Raw genomic sequence first — 14,058 nt, forward strand, 5'->3', positions numbered from 1 at the left:
TTTTATGAGCATTAAATAGACTCTCAATCTAAAATCTAAAATAAATTAAGCAGTGAGAATTTCTGACTGCTCTCTGGGTTAAATGGTTCTGCTGACCTGAGGGGTCATGGTCTTGAACTGCTAGCCAAGCACCTCCCACACGCAAACCAACTGCTCCAAAGGAAGAAGTGCTTTACCAAAGCAATGATGATTCAGAAATCCACATGCCTTTAGCAGGCTCAGGGTCCCGGTTTCACATTCTGTGCATCATCAGTGAAAGCAAAAGAAAACCAGACATGAAATTGGAGCTCTGATCACACATGCAGCAGAACTTCCTGCAGCCAACTCCGGGCATTAGCAGAGAGATGAGGCAATCCAAACAGAGAAAAGAGCCTGCAGTGGCGATTGTCATTTATGCTTAGTAAAGGGAATACTTGAGGCTGCGTAGCTAAAAACCAAAAGGGTTTTAATGACCGGGTTTAAGAAGACTGGATTCAGAGAAGAGGCACTGTTGCCAGGCAACAGTTTATGGAAGTTTATGGTTTGTTATGGCAAGACAGGTGCAGCCAAGTATAGAGTGAATCTTGAGAACCTGTCAGTCAATGCCCTGCTGGTAGCAATGGATTAATTTTCACTATACTTCCTTGCTTAGAATAAGTCTCTTTTTCAAAAACCTTCTCTCATACGGCTAGTTACCGTAACCTTGGCTCATAGCCTCATTAAACCACATTCTGATCACCCTCATTCAAACACCGAGGCCCTGTCCACACCACTGCTGAAGCTGTTGTAGAAACAACTGTATGTAAATATAGCTAGGTTCTAGGTAGATTTTCTTCTGAGAAGCATCTTATAACCATATTGGAAAAATCACAGTCTACGTTACCTAATGTGATAAAGTGAGCATTTTTGGTAAGGTTTCTTCTGAAGCCTATGTGTGCCTCAGTTTCCCTTATACTTTGCACAGTTACCTAGTTGGGGGAGAGGGGAAAGGACTAAGGTTGGTCTCAGGGCAGGCTGAGGGCGTGGCTACACTTACAGCGCTGCAGCATCACTGGTGCAACTGTGCCTCTGCAGCCCTTCAGTCAAGGTGCTACCATGCCTAGTTAATCCACCTCCATGAGCAGCGGTAGCTGTGTCGAAGGAAAAAGCCCTCTTGTCGACCTGCTCTGGGGGTTAGGTCGGTATGACTGCATTGCTCAGAGGTGTGGATTTTTCACACCCCTGAGCAATGCAGTTACACCGATGTAAATTTGTAGGGTAGACCAGGTCTCACGAAAGCTTATTCTCAGATAAATTTGTTAGTCTCTAAGATGCCACAAGTACTCCTTTTCTTTTTGATTTAGCAGGACTCTTGGACAGTAACAGACATAACATTGTTAGCTTAGCCTAATGATGAGAATCATTGTCTGTTCACTACTGTAGCATAATTCGCTGGTATGAAAAGGCTGATATTGCAAAGAAATAAAAGCTGGGTGTGCAAATGAAAGACAAAACCAGAGAGTGAAACCTTTGATATTTTCTATTCCATTCATTTATTACTTTTACAGTTTACTGGAGTGATTTGACCTCTGACTTGGGTAGTTTCTGGCAATTAATGAATGGGTGGTTGGATTGAGGGCTTGAGTTTTCAGGCAGGACTACATAAAAGCTGTTGGCTTCAGTGAACAAAAAACAATTTGGGGTTGGGGGAGAATTTCAGTTCATCTGTTTTGCAGCCCTCAGTGTTGGGTTCACCCCGGCTCTCCACACTGAAATTTTACTTCAGATATCTTCAAGGAGGGGGCAAGAGCTAGTGGACTTTACCAGCCTTCTGGAGTCTTCACATAGTGGGTTCTGGGCCACTCTCCCCCTCTCAAGATCTTTAGATGGAGGCAAGCCCTGTCAAGTAGTTCTGGGCTGACTGAATCACCTCAGATCTCAGATGGTGGGTAGCGTAGAGCTACCAGGCATCCTTCAGAAACCTTTCTGTTATTGGGAAGCACAGCAAGCCTGCTTGCCGGCTCCTCAGATAATGTCTGGTGGGAAGAGAGGACCATCTAGCTCCTCCTCAAAGACTTTTGTTAGGGGAGTAAAGGTCCCCTCTCGCATAAAAATGGCTACAGGTTAAGGGAGACCGTATGCTGTTTGTTGGGAGGCCCAGCCCAGTCCCAGGTTCACATGAAATGGTCTAGAGGTCAGTGCACACCCTTGAGAGCTCTGCTCTGGTAATGAAACCAGAAAAGCTGGATTTTGGCATAAAAGTTTTCCACGACCCTACTCCCTAGTTCTCAGCCTATCTGGTAATTAACAGCTAGAAAATGCGACCCCCCTTTGGCTATTATTGCTCACTGAATATTCACTTTGGTGCTAACGAGTATCAACCATGGAGTATTAACACAAGATTAAAGAGAGAAAACAGGTAACAATATAGCTTGGGAAAAAAGATCACATTACAAAATGCAATCTGCAGGACTAGAAAAGTGGTCTTGTTATGGTGTTAGCCACCCCTGGAAATGCCTTCATAAAGCGAGAAGGTGTTGCATTGCTGCAGGAGGCTGAGAATGCTTGTGCACATTGTGGGGCAGAGTTTGAAGCACCCTTTTTTTTTGTTTGGGGAATCGGACACTCAGTAACCTCTCTTCCAGTGGGCTGCTTACAGGCGGGGTAGAGGATATTGAAGGAGTCTCAGCATTCACCAAGATGTACCTCCTGAAAAGAAAAACAGAGACAGAGTCATCTCCAAGTGATTGATATTAAGGTAAAGATACATGTCAATCTTTCCGAATGCTAATACTGTAGGTACTATGCTTGGAGGAGGTGGGCACTCTGTATTCATTTATCCATGCTCTATGACAGGTTTCAGAGTAACAGCCGTGTTAGTCTGTATTCGCAAAAAGAAAAGGAGGACTTGTGGCACCTTAGAGACTAAGCAATTTTTTTGAGCATGAGCTTTCGTGAGCTACAGCTCACTTCATCGGATGCAATGCTCTGTGCTCCATGCTCTATGATCATCCAGTAGCAGAAAGGGCAGTTGTTGTCAACTATATGGAGCTAAGTCAAAAGGGGCTGTTAGGAAAAGCAAGCAGGAAATGAGATAATGACTAGAGGTAAGATACCTCTGGGGAAAATGCCACAAGGACCATTAGGAAAACAATGGCTGGGCTGCTAATTAGGAAGGGCCCGCCTCCCAGGGCTGGCAGACTAAGGTCAGAAGGAGACAAAACAGTTAAAAAGTCCCTCTTTGAAGAGAAATGGGGACCAGTTGTCAGAGAAAGAGCCTGACACAAAGAGAGGCTCTGTGGAGGAAGTCTGAAGAAGGTAGGCCTACCTGACTCACATCAGGGGGGAAAGTAAGCATTAGGTACATAAGCCACACTGTTCTCCAATGACAGGTTTCAGAGTAACAGCCGTGTTAGTCTGTATTCGCAAAAAGAAAAGGAGTACTTGTGGCACCTTAGATGCATTGGATGAAGTGAGCTGTAGCTCACGAAAGCTTATGCTCAAATAAATTGGTTAGTCTCTAAGGTGCCACAAGTACTCCTTTTCTTTTTACTGTTCTCCTATGCTATGTTTCAGAGTAACAGCCGTGTTAGTCTGTATTCACAAAAAGAAAAGGAGTACTTGTGGCACCTTAGAGACTAACCAATTTATTTGAGCATAAGTTGCATCCGATGAAGTGAGCTGTAGCTCACTAAAGCTTATGCTCAAATAAATTGGTTAGTCTCTAAGGTGCCACAAATCCTCCTTTTCTTCCTATGCTATGTGGTGTTCCTACTGTTAAGAATAAATGATACTTTATTTTGAAGAGGCTGATTGGTCACAGGATACCACTGTTCACAGCTCCTGAGAAGTAGAACTGCAGATACTGAAACTCTGGCCTGTGGTTAGCACACAGAGGTCTGCAACTGAGGTCCTGGTGTAAGAAAGGGAGAATCACGGGGTTTCACCCCACAAAAGGTGACAGCTTGAGGCTCATCACTTGTGGAGGTGCATTCAGAGTGATGCAGCTAGCCCTGTAACCATGACATTATGCATGCTCTTCAAGAGCTCTTGAATAAGCCAGGCAGTCGTATCAGAATTATACTAATAGCTTGACATGGTTATCAAACAACAGCTCCCTTTACTACACCAGAGTGAGCTCAAATATCTCTGGAGGATCAAGCCACAAAGCAGACTCTCTCTTTTAGGCAACCTTCTGCATCACTGCTTTACAAACAGCCACAACAAAGTGTTGGGCAGAAGGAGACACCAACCTGGTGTCTATATAACACACACATTCTGAAAATATCTTGATCAGAGTTTTCTTTGTTGGGTACTTCTCAGCCACCTTTGTTCTGTGCCCATTGAATCATTCATAGGTGCAGGCAGCCACCACCTGCATGTCCAACTGTCTAGGCTGCTGTCTACTTACCCTAAAGGCCTGTTCTCTGCTCTCAGAGTAGTGTTCAAAGGGGTGGGATTTTCAGACTTGGGCTCTGCATGTCTCTGCTGCATATGCATAGTGCTGGCTGAAATGACCTATTCTCACTTCATGACACCTGGTAATTTGGCAGATAATTTCCTGGATTGCTTTGTAAACACCTGTCATTTCTGCTAAGAAGTGCAGCTTTCTGTGCTGCTGTTATTACACCTTAGATAAAATTGTGAATTTGCCCCAAACAGAAATTCCGTTTTTTGCTGAGAAATCTGACTCTTACTTTTGAAATAAAATAAAATAAAATTCAGGGTGAACATGAGAACCGTTTTACTATTTTACACATTTATGAAATGCAATTTTTTCCTTTCCTGGATTTTTGCCAGCAGTGAGACCGCTATACGCATCTTTACGGAGGGAATGATGGGATCAGACTGTAGCCAGTGAGTGAAGCATGATGGGAATAGGAAAAGCCTGGGGGAACAGAGTGATTATTCATCATGGGTTGGCAGACACAGAGGGCTTCTCTACTTACCCTTTGCTAGGGATTGATTTTGTTGGCTGCAGATTTCTCTCTACAAGGAGGCTGCTTGCTTTGCCATCTTTAAACAAGCCCTGCATCGTCCTTGGGTAACGCAGTTTTGCCTCCAGGTCATGTGTGGTCACAGGTCCCCAGGCTAGTCTATAATATCACATTAGATTACTTTCAAATAATGGGGGTAAAAGAAGATTAAAAAAACAAGATGAAAACATGAGTTATTAAGGCATACTTAAGAATCAAAAAATATAGGGTCCAGCTGGAAATCTCAGTTCAGGGGAGACCATTGCTCCCCTAAGAAACTGATCTCTAACGGAAAACTATTGCCTAAGGATTTAAACTTCTCCCAAAATCAGATTCAGTGGCTGCTTGATACTGTGCAGTGATACTGCTCTGCCCTAGAAGTGGCATTGGAAGAGGCAGCCTCTGCTTCCAGCCCAGGGCTGGAACGCAATGTTCGGAATCAACGCAAATATTTGAGTGAGATCGGGTAGCTCCCTCCTGCCCCAAACTGAAAATTCCTTGTAGTTTCCATGAGTTTCCTGGAACAGAACCTCTTTTGGTTATAGGGCTACACTTATTGTTCAGTGCTTCTGTCTGCAAGGGTGAAAAACATGATCATTTGATTTAAACAAGTGAGGCATCAGACACAGGTAAGCAACTGCAATATGAAACAGTCCTCACAGTCTCATGTTACAGGAGGACTGGATTTTAATCCTCAACCCGGATATACACTTGAGTTCAGGATTCTGGAATCCCCTTCTCCATTGGCATAACCCTCTGTGCATTGGAATGTTCTTGATCTCAGGGAGTGCAAGGGGAGGCAGGAGAGGAAGACAAATGGCAATGAATGGGCATCTTTCTTCTCTGGCAGAGAGGAATATAAACATTGTCCCTAATTTGCACAAGGAGCAGCTGATGCGCAGAGGTGAAGTGAGTTGCCCATGACCACATGGTGAGTCGCTGGTAGACCAAGGAACAGAACCCATGCGTCCTGATTCCCAGTCCCCTCTTTAGCAGCTAGCCCATGTTCCTTCCCCTTCCTATAGAAAAAAGACTCCAAGTGAAACTTTTGCCATAAAAGGGAGTGCTCTGCAAGAACTCTTGGATCACTTGTCAAACTAGGAAATCCTACAACCAGCAAAAGGTGAAAAGTGCTGCAGAGGCAGCAAGCTCAGTGCCTGCACAGTGTTGGGAGAGAGTGTTTCATGAAGCTTATGCTCAAATAAATTTGTTAGTCTCTAAGGTGCCACAAGTGCTCCTTTTCAGATGCTAGAGTAAAACAAGGTATTTCCACCCTGGAGGATTCTGTTTAGTGACTGGCCCAGTATCCTGAAAAGGATGAACTTTGGTAGCTATGAAAAGAAATTAGGTCACAAAGGGATAAATTATTTTATTAAACATCTCTACTGGCCTCAGAGCTCTGCAGTATTCAGCAAAAACCTGTTCCTCTTAGCATTACCTTTAGGCAGAAGCTCTTTGAGGTTGGGACTACATGTTTTGTTCTGTGTTTGTACAGCACCTAGCACATTCTGGGTATTACAACATAAACAGAAGCAGCAATAGATACTGTAACATGGCTTAAGGTTCAAAATACTGCACCTCACTAGGGTGTAGCTCACGAAAGCTTATGCTCAAATAAATTTGTTAGTCTCTAAGGTGCCACAAGTACTCCTTTTTTTTTCATGAAGCACCGTGTATTCTCCTTTCTTGACCAAAGTGCAGCGTTGCTGAGTTCTAAAAGGATTCCTGCCCAGTTCCCCTCAGCTGGGAGGCTGCCTGTTGGAGGCTTGAGTGTGAGGAGAGGGTTTAAAGGAATCACTGAAAGAGGGAAATGCAGAGGGGGGGAAAACAGTTCTCCAGTGCTTGCACTGTCCCATTCAAACCCTTGGCTTGCACCCAGAACTCATCTCATTGGTCTTCCAAAAAACAAAAAATGACTGAATGCTGCGAGGATGGTGCTGCTGCTCCCCACATGTTCAAATCAATCTATTACAAAGCTAATGCAACTCAGAAAAGGCCTTTATTTTTTACATTCAGCCTGTGAAGCATTAATGTTTCCCGCTGAGTAATTCACTTGCAAAGGAAGAGTGAGCTGGCTCAGAACCTGGATTTCTCTGGGCTTACTGAATGTTTTGTTTACCTGTAAGGAAATTCCCTGGAAAAGTTGATGGGGGCCTCCTGCATCACAGCGCACGGATGGGAAAGGACATGGGACTTCTTGTGAGGCTGCATCCAAGCAGCAAACTCCGTTTCAAAGAGGTTTTCAGAAATCTGCAAATTCTGATCTAGGGAATGGAAAGAGAAAGCTAGAAGGCTCGTAATGTATTTTTATATACAGAAATGAACTCAGACATATATCTAAACTACCACATCTCACCTGCATGGGTCTCTATGCCTGGGAGTGAGAGAGACACTAAACTCCAAGCATTTGGGGAAACTTTAAATCACTCAGCATTTTATTGCATTCTTTTCCCTTAACACATTTCTTTTACTTTGTTTATTAAGCCCCTCTCTAGCACTCTATATCCTTATGTATTGAAAGGCTCATTGCATTGATTAAAAAATACTGCTTACATGCAGGGTTCTACATAGAGGGCCAGATTCCGAGGTGATGCATAAAGGAGCATACCTTACATGTCAGGAAAAAGGAGTAATTGGATTTAAGGGAGCCCAGGTTGGTGTCACATTCCAAGGGGCCAGAAGAGAGGAGTGTAATAGGAAAAGCATCTTCCAAAGAGTGTAATAAAGGTGGGAATTAAAATAACTACCGTGTATTTTAACTTACAGCTTCTTCTGGCTCCTTGCTATTTATGTTAAGCCAACTTAGACTCCTTTGGACTCACTTCCTGATATGTAACCTAAACTACCTATTCTAGTCTCTCTCTAGTCTGTTCCATACAGAGTCTTAGGCAAAGCACATCACCAGGTATCTGAGCTCCCTTCCAGAGTAAAGGGTAAATCTTACACAGCACCTCTGAATTTGGCCTAGTCTTTTGGGGGAATCACTGCAGCAACACAGAATCTATGGGAGTATGGATTACATGATTTTGGCAGTGTATTCTTTTATTCAAACACACATCCCTAACCTAAACACCTGCCTCGACAGCTCCGTTCTCTATGCTTTAATACTATCTTAATTAAGGAAGAGTGTGAGATTTGTTTGATAAATCTTCTCTATCTGGCATTTATAAACTGAATATTTGGAGATTGAAATCGACTGAGACTGAAACAGATCGAAACTATTTCCTTTAAAATTGCAAACAGCAATAGACTGAGCTAAAGGAAATTGTAGGACAGTGGTATTCTGTCTTCTATGAAAGAAGTCCACTTACCTGCCTGTTAGGGCTAAGAGAGAATTTAAAATGGAGGATCTTACAGTGAAAGACACATTGAGTTCTCTCTCACACAGGTCTTGCCTGCAGTAGAAATGCTGTTACCCGTTCAGGGCTGCTGGAACAATTTTTATAGTGGGGGATTGTAATGGATATACATGGAAACCACTTCAAGCCAGGGAGTGCGGCAGCCCCCCCAGCACCCATAGTTCCAGCATCTATGTACCCATTATTCCCAAAAGGTAGCACTTCCCCACGGGTGCTTGCACAAATGGACAAGAGCTAGTGCAGGCTGACTCAGGTGTTTTTATCACAGTGTCCTGTAACCCTGCCTAGAGCACTGCCCCTTGGGAATAGTCAGTAAGGACATTTCTAGTAGATGCTGCCATGGAGACTTTACATTAGTTTAGATTAAGGAAAATATTATTTTGCACTGAAAGAATGTGCTTTTCTCTTTGCTAATAGTCACTGAGTGTGAGAGGTAAAACCAGCAAAATAATCACCCTAAAGAGCTACAAACCAAGTCTAAAATGTGCCCAAAAATCCAAACAAACCTATACTGCTTCAGCCAAGCTTTTATTTACCCACGAGAAAGAGCTGCCATCCCCACAGCACTGATGGTTTGGCCAAAGGGCCTTCCCACACTGATGGGCCAAAGTAATGGTTACAGCTAATCCATCTAAAGGGCCTATTCAATACATGGCAGCCAATCAGTAAAGAGCCTGAGAAATGACATCAGAAGATATACCTTTGGCGTCACAATCAGGACTAAATCTTCAGTGCAGGGTATATTTTTTCTCTTGATGTCATTAGGCTGCTGATTGGTTGGCCTGCTTTCAACAGACTTTCGATATAGGACTGTTCGGATTGGTTATTAAGGATTACTCTCAGCTGGCTTTAGACCGAAGAAGGGATTTATAGAATCTAATATTAGTGGTATGTATTTAAAGATGGATTTTTGTAAAATCTCAAAAAGAAAAGGAGTACTTGTGGCACCTTAGAGACTAACCAATTTATTTGAGCATGAGCTTTCGTGAGCTACAGCTCACTTCATCGGATGCATGCCGTGGAAACTGTAGCAGACTTTATATATACACAGAGAATATGAAAAAATACCTCCTCCCACCCCACTGTCCAGCTGGTAATAGCTTATCTAAAGTGATCACCAGGTGGGCCATCTCCAGCACAAATCCAGGTTTTCTCACCCTCCACCCCCCCACACAGATTCACTCTCCTGCTGGTGATAGCCCATCCAAAGTGACAACTCTTTACACAGTGTGCATGATAATAAAGTTGGGCCATTTCCTGCACAAATCCAGGTTCTCTCACCCTCTCACCCCCCTCCCAAAAACCACACACACAAACTCACTATCCTGCTGGTAATAGCTCATCCAAAGTGACCATTCTCCCTACAATGTGCATAATTAAGGTGGGCCATTTCCAGCACAAATCCAGGTTTTCTCACATCCCCCCCACCCCCATACACACACAAACTCACTCTCCTGCTGGTAAAACCAAGGGGTGAGGGGGTGAGAGAACCTGGATTTGTGCAGGAAATGGCCCAACTTTATTATCATGCACATTGTGTAAAGAGTTGTCACTTTGGATGGGCTATCACCAGCAGGAGAGTGAATCTGTGTGTGGGGGGGTGGAGGGTGAGAAAACCTGGATTTGTGCTGGAAATGGCCCAACCTGATGATCACTTTAGATAAGCTATTACCAGCTGGACAGTGGGGTGGGAGGAGGTATTTTTTCATATTCTCTGTGTATATATAAAGTCTGCTACAGTTTCCACGGCATGCATCCGATGAAGTGAGCTGTAGCTCACGAAAGCTCATGCTCAAATAAATTGGTTAGTCTCTAAGGTGCCACAAGTCCTCCTTTTCTTTTTGCGAATACAGACTAACACGGCTGTTACTCTGAAACCTGTAAAATCTCAGTAAATTACTCTTAATTTTTCTGATTAATTATATCCCTTGTGGTGCTGTAGCTAGAGATGAGTGAATGCTTCCTTGGGAGTAATTTCCTTGATACATGTAACTTCTTTTTCTGCTTGAGGACAATTTACAAGCAGATCATGATTCCCTCACATTTGTTTTTAACTTAAATTTACCCCACAACATTTGTTTGTTTTTTTCTCTGTGGATTGATCACAAACAGTTTGCTGCAAGTATTGGCTACTCAATATTCCACTTTTGTGATTGGTTACAAAAGTCCCATAGTCACAAAAGTCCCATTGCTTTGTTTCTGTTCCTTGGTTATAACTCCTATATGCAAAAGAAAGAGCGAGGAAGCCATTTGGGCTTTGGAGTAGATAAACAGGATCAGGGAAATTTTTGAAACATTAAACGTTTTCCCTTCCGGATCAGCCAGACCTTGCCAAAGGCATCGTTCCTAGAAAAAACAGTCTACTGTAAAATTTAGTGGAGGGGTTCTGAGGTTACATAATTTTTTTTCTTATCACATACACACAAAGTAAGTGAGTCTGTTTCTAGCTGTGAAGGAGGCAGTGAGCTGACAGTACGGCTCATGTGCCAGGAATCTGGCCATGAGTTTAGGGAACACTAACTGTTGTGTCAAACAGTGAGACATCCACAATAAAATATACTAGGCATTTTGCATTTATTGATTTGTAATTTTCACCACAGTTGAAAATTGTTAGTTGTTTACCCAGACTAACTGCAGATGCTTGCACTGTACTACTTGCAAAGGGTGAAGTCAGATCTTTTAATTGTCTCTGCATCAGGGCTCTCATGAAGGGTTTTGTCAGTTTAAAACAATCGGCAATTATTTTAGTGTGCAAAATTCAAATTCACTTTGAGTATTCACGCAAATAATACTCTATCGTGTGTGTGCTCATAGAATCACAGAATTGTATTAATGTAGGGCTGGAGGGATCTTGAGAAGTCATCAAGTCCAGCTGCTTGAACTGTGGCAGGACCAAGTAAATCTAGACCATCCCTGACAGGTGTTGGTCCAATCTGTTTTTAAAAACCTTCAATGACGGCAATTCCACAACCTCCTTTGGAAGTCTATTCCAGATCCTAACTACCCTTATAGTTAAAAAGTGTTTCCTAATATCTAACCTTTATCTCCTTTGCCTTAGATTAAGCCCATTGCTTTTTGTCCTACCTTCACTGGACATGAAGAACAATTGATTACCACCCTTTATAACAGACCTTAAAATATTTGAATACTTATCAGGTCCCCCCTTCAGTCTTCTTTTCTCAAGACGAAGCATGCCCAGTTATTTTAACCTTTCCTAATAGGTCAGGTTTTCTAAACCTTTTATCATTTTTGTTGCTTTCCTCTGGACTCTATCCAGTCTGTCCACATCTTTGCTGAAATGTGATGCCCAGAACTGAGCACAGTACCCCATCTGAGTACTCCTGAATAGAGTGGGACAATTACCTCCTGTGTCTTACATATGACACCCCTGTTAATACAGCGTTAATGGAAAGCAAAGACAAAAGGGCAGAGGTGAAAGCAAAGGTGAAGTGATTTTTTTTAAAGTCTGAGCCTATGCACAGAAAACAAAAGCACTGTGCTATTGCTTGAGAACCAGAAAATGAGACTGATTAGAAATGAGAATGAAACAGACCAACCTAGTTTTACACTTCAAACTTTACTTCTTTGCATTCAGTTCATAGCATAAATGGTGCAAAGCAAAATTGATTTTTAAAATTCCTTCCATTTTAACAATCTAAGATGTTGCTATTTAACACAGGTAAGGAATTCAAAGAAGTGAGTTTTTGGTTGACCATGTCCCTTTAATTATTACATTCTGACACAGCACAAAGGGTAACTGCAGGCCAAAACATCTGTGGTGTTGAAAGTCTGACTGTTCTTTCCCTTTGGGAATAAAAACTTTTTATTGTTCTTTAATCTTATTTGGATTATTTTTGGACATGCATCAGACAGATAATTAAGTTATTAAGGGTGAGTCAGACAATGTTTTCTTGATTTTTAAAACCCATAACTTACAGTCTTTGATCCTACAAAAGCCTCACTCAGGTTAGTAGTCCTTCTGACCCAGATTTTTCAAAGGTATTCAGGCATTGCTGCACTCAGTGTTGCAATGCATAACTGATTTAGGAGCCTAAATCTTATTTTCAAAAGGGATTTTAGGCACTTCAAAGCCTAAATCCCATTGAATGGCTCCCAAGTGTCTAAATCTCTTTTGAAAATGAGCACAGCAATGCCTACATGTCTTTAAATATATGGGCCTATGCTAATAGCCCTATGAACTCCAATGAAACTACTCAAATAAGAAAGGGTTTGCAGGATGTGGCCCTTAGATTGTAAACTAGTTGGAGCAGGGAGCTGCTTCATTTAACTGTAAAGCACCATGCACAGCTATGGCAGAACTAAAACATAACTATAAAAACAATACTGTAGAAATAACAGATCATTAACCAAGGTTTTTCCCATCCCCCAGCAGTTAATCTAGGAAATTTATTCTACTGATTCATCCACCAGTGGTAACTTGAAAAGTGCTGTGACACGCAAGCAACAAAAGATCCAAACTTTTGCTTTGTACAGTAATTACAGAACTAGAGACAGACCCTCAGCTCTGCCAGGATTTGCTCCATTCTAAAAGCAGAACTTATGCATAACCCATATACTTACGGCTACCCTTGGAAGAGACACCCTTACCAAATAAACCAAGGCAATGAGTTTTTGGGCAGTAGTGGATATTTATTTCTGACTCTGGAGCACAAAGAGTAGAGCAAGTAAAACTCGGCTGTTTCATTCTGCAAAAACTCACTCAACATTTTGTTGGGTTTTAATCCATGTGGGTTAACAATTGCTCCCTGTCCCCAGATTTAGAGCTGAGTTTGGGGTTCAAAGAAAGCCAAAAGCTTACAGGAAAGCTCAGTTTCACCTATTCCCATACTGAAACCAGGCAAAGTTGCAAATTTCACCTAGTTTTGATGTCAAACCATAAATCAACCCAGGTTTGTTCACAAGGTTTGTGAATTCTAAATTAACCTTTTTTTTTTTTTGGCACATGATGCTGGTCTGAATTTTGAGCAGGCAACAGAACCAGGCAAGTTTAATGCGGTTTTGCATGTCATTTGGGAAGATTTATTATGTTTCTACTAGTACTATTTCCATGCCAAAACCACATGGGATGAAGAGAAGGGAGAGAATTAGTGAAACTGTTCTGAAACAAGGTGACATGAGCCTCGCATACAGAAGATTAACCCTTTAAAGTAGCAGCACAAAGGCTGGTAGGCTTCAAATGAGATACACAAGTTGTGTTTTGGTTGGCCAACACATTGCTCTCTGCCTGCCTGCTGCTGGATGTCTTCGTATGAATAGGTAGATTATTAAAACACAGTACTCAACAGTTCTGTCCTTGGAGCACTTGACAGAGCAGAATTCTTTTGTATGTTTCAATACACTGATTGAGCCTAACAACAAAGCAGAGTGGAAGGATAATGCTATGTGCCTGTGACAAGGTACCCAGCAAATGCAAAATGCCTGGGATAAGGAATCCAGTACTCTGGGCTGGCAATTGTACATTGTTGTCTTTGTTTCAGGACAACTGAAATAACTGACAGACTCAGAAGTGTATATTTTTATTTTTAAGGTATCTTTATGGTAGGGAAGTTTGTCCCAATCATTCACTACTACAGTGCTGGTTTAAATGGCATGTTTTAAAGCAGTATAGACAATAAATCAGCTAGACAAGGCAGGAGTTGCTGCACAGAATGTCTGAATCAGAAGCTCCAAAAAATTATTTTAGAACTTACTGTTCACCACAAAAGGAGAGAAACTACTTATTTTCCTTACTAATAAGCTGTGTT

At 42.1% G+C, this 14,058-nt stretch overlaps 1 protein-coding gene across 1 annotated transcript in view; it reads right to left on the bottom strand.

The window, feature by feature from the left end:
• Positions 1-1,511: 1,511 nt before the first annotated feature.
• Positions 1,512-14,058, bottom strand: part of LOC140915160 (uncharacterized) — a 90,972-nt gene continuing 78,425 nt past the window's right edge. Inside the window, exons 29-31 of the mRNA XM_073354738.1 lie at positions 7,054-7,198; positions 4,908-5,054; positions 1,512-2,667 (exon numbers count right to left, since the gene is read on the bottom strand). Coding sequence (XP_073210839.1) covers positions 2,478-2,667; positions 4,908-5,054; positions 7,054-7,198 — 482 coding nt within the window. The 3' untranslated portion in view covers positions 1,512-2,477. The remainder of the gene's footprint in view (positions 2,668-4,907; positions 5,055-7,053; positions 7,199-14,058) is intronic.

The sequence above is a fragment of the Lepidochelys kempii genome, chromosome 7 (assembly GCF_965140265.1).
Source record: "Lepidochelys kempii isolate rLepKem1 chromosome 7, rLepKem1.hap2, whole genome shotgun sequence".
NCBI classification, from domain to species: Eukaryota; Metazoa; Chordata; order Testudines; family Cheloniidae; genus Lepidochelys; species Lepidochelys kempii.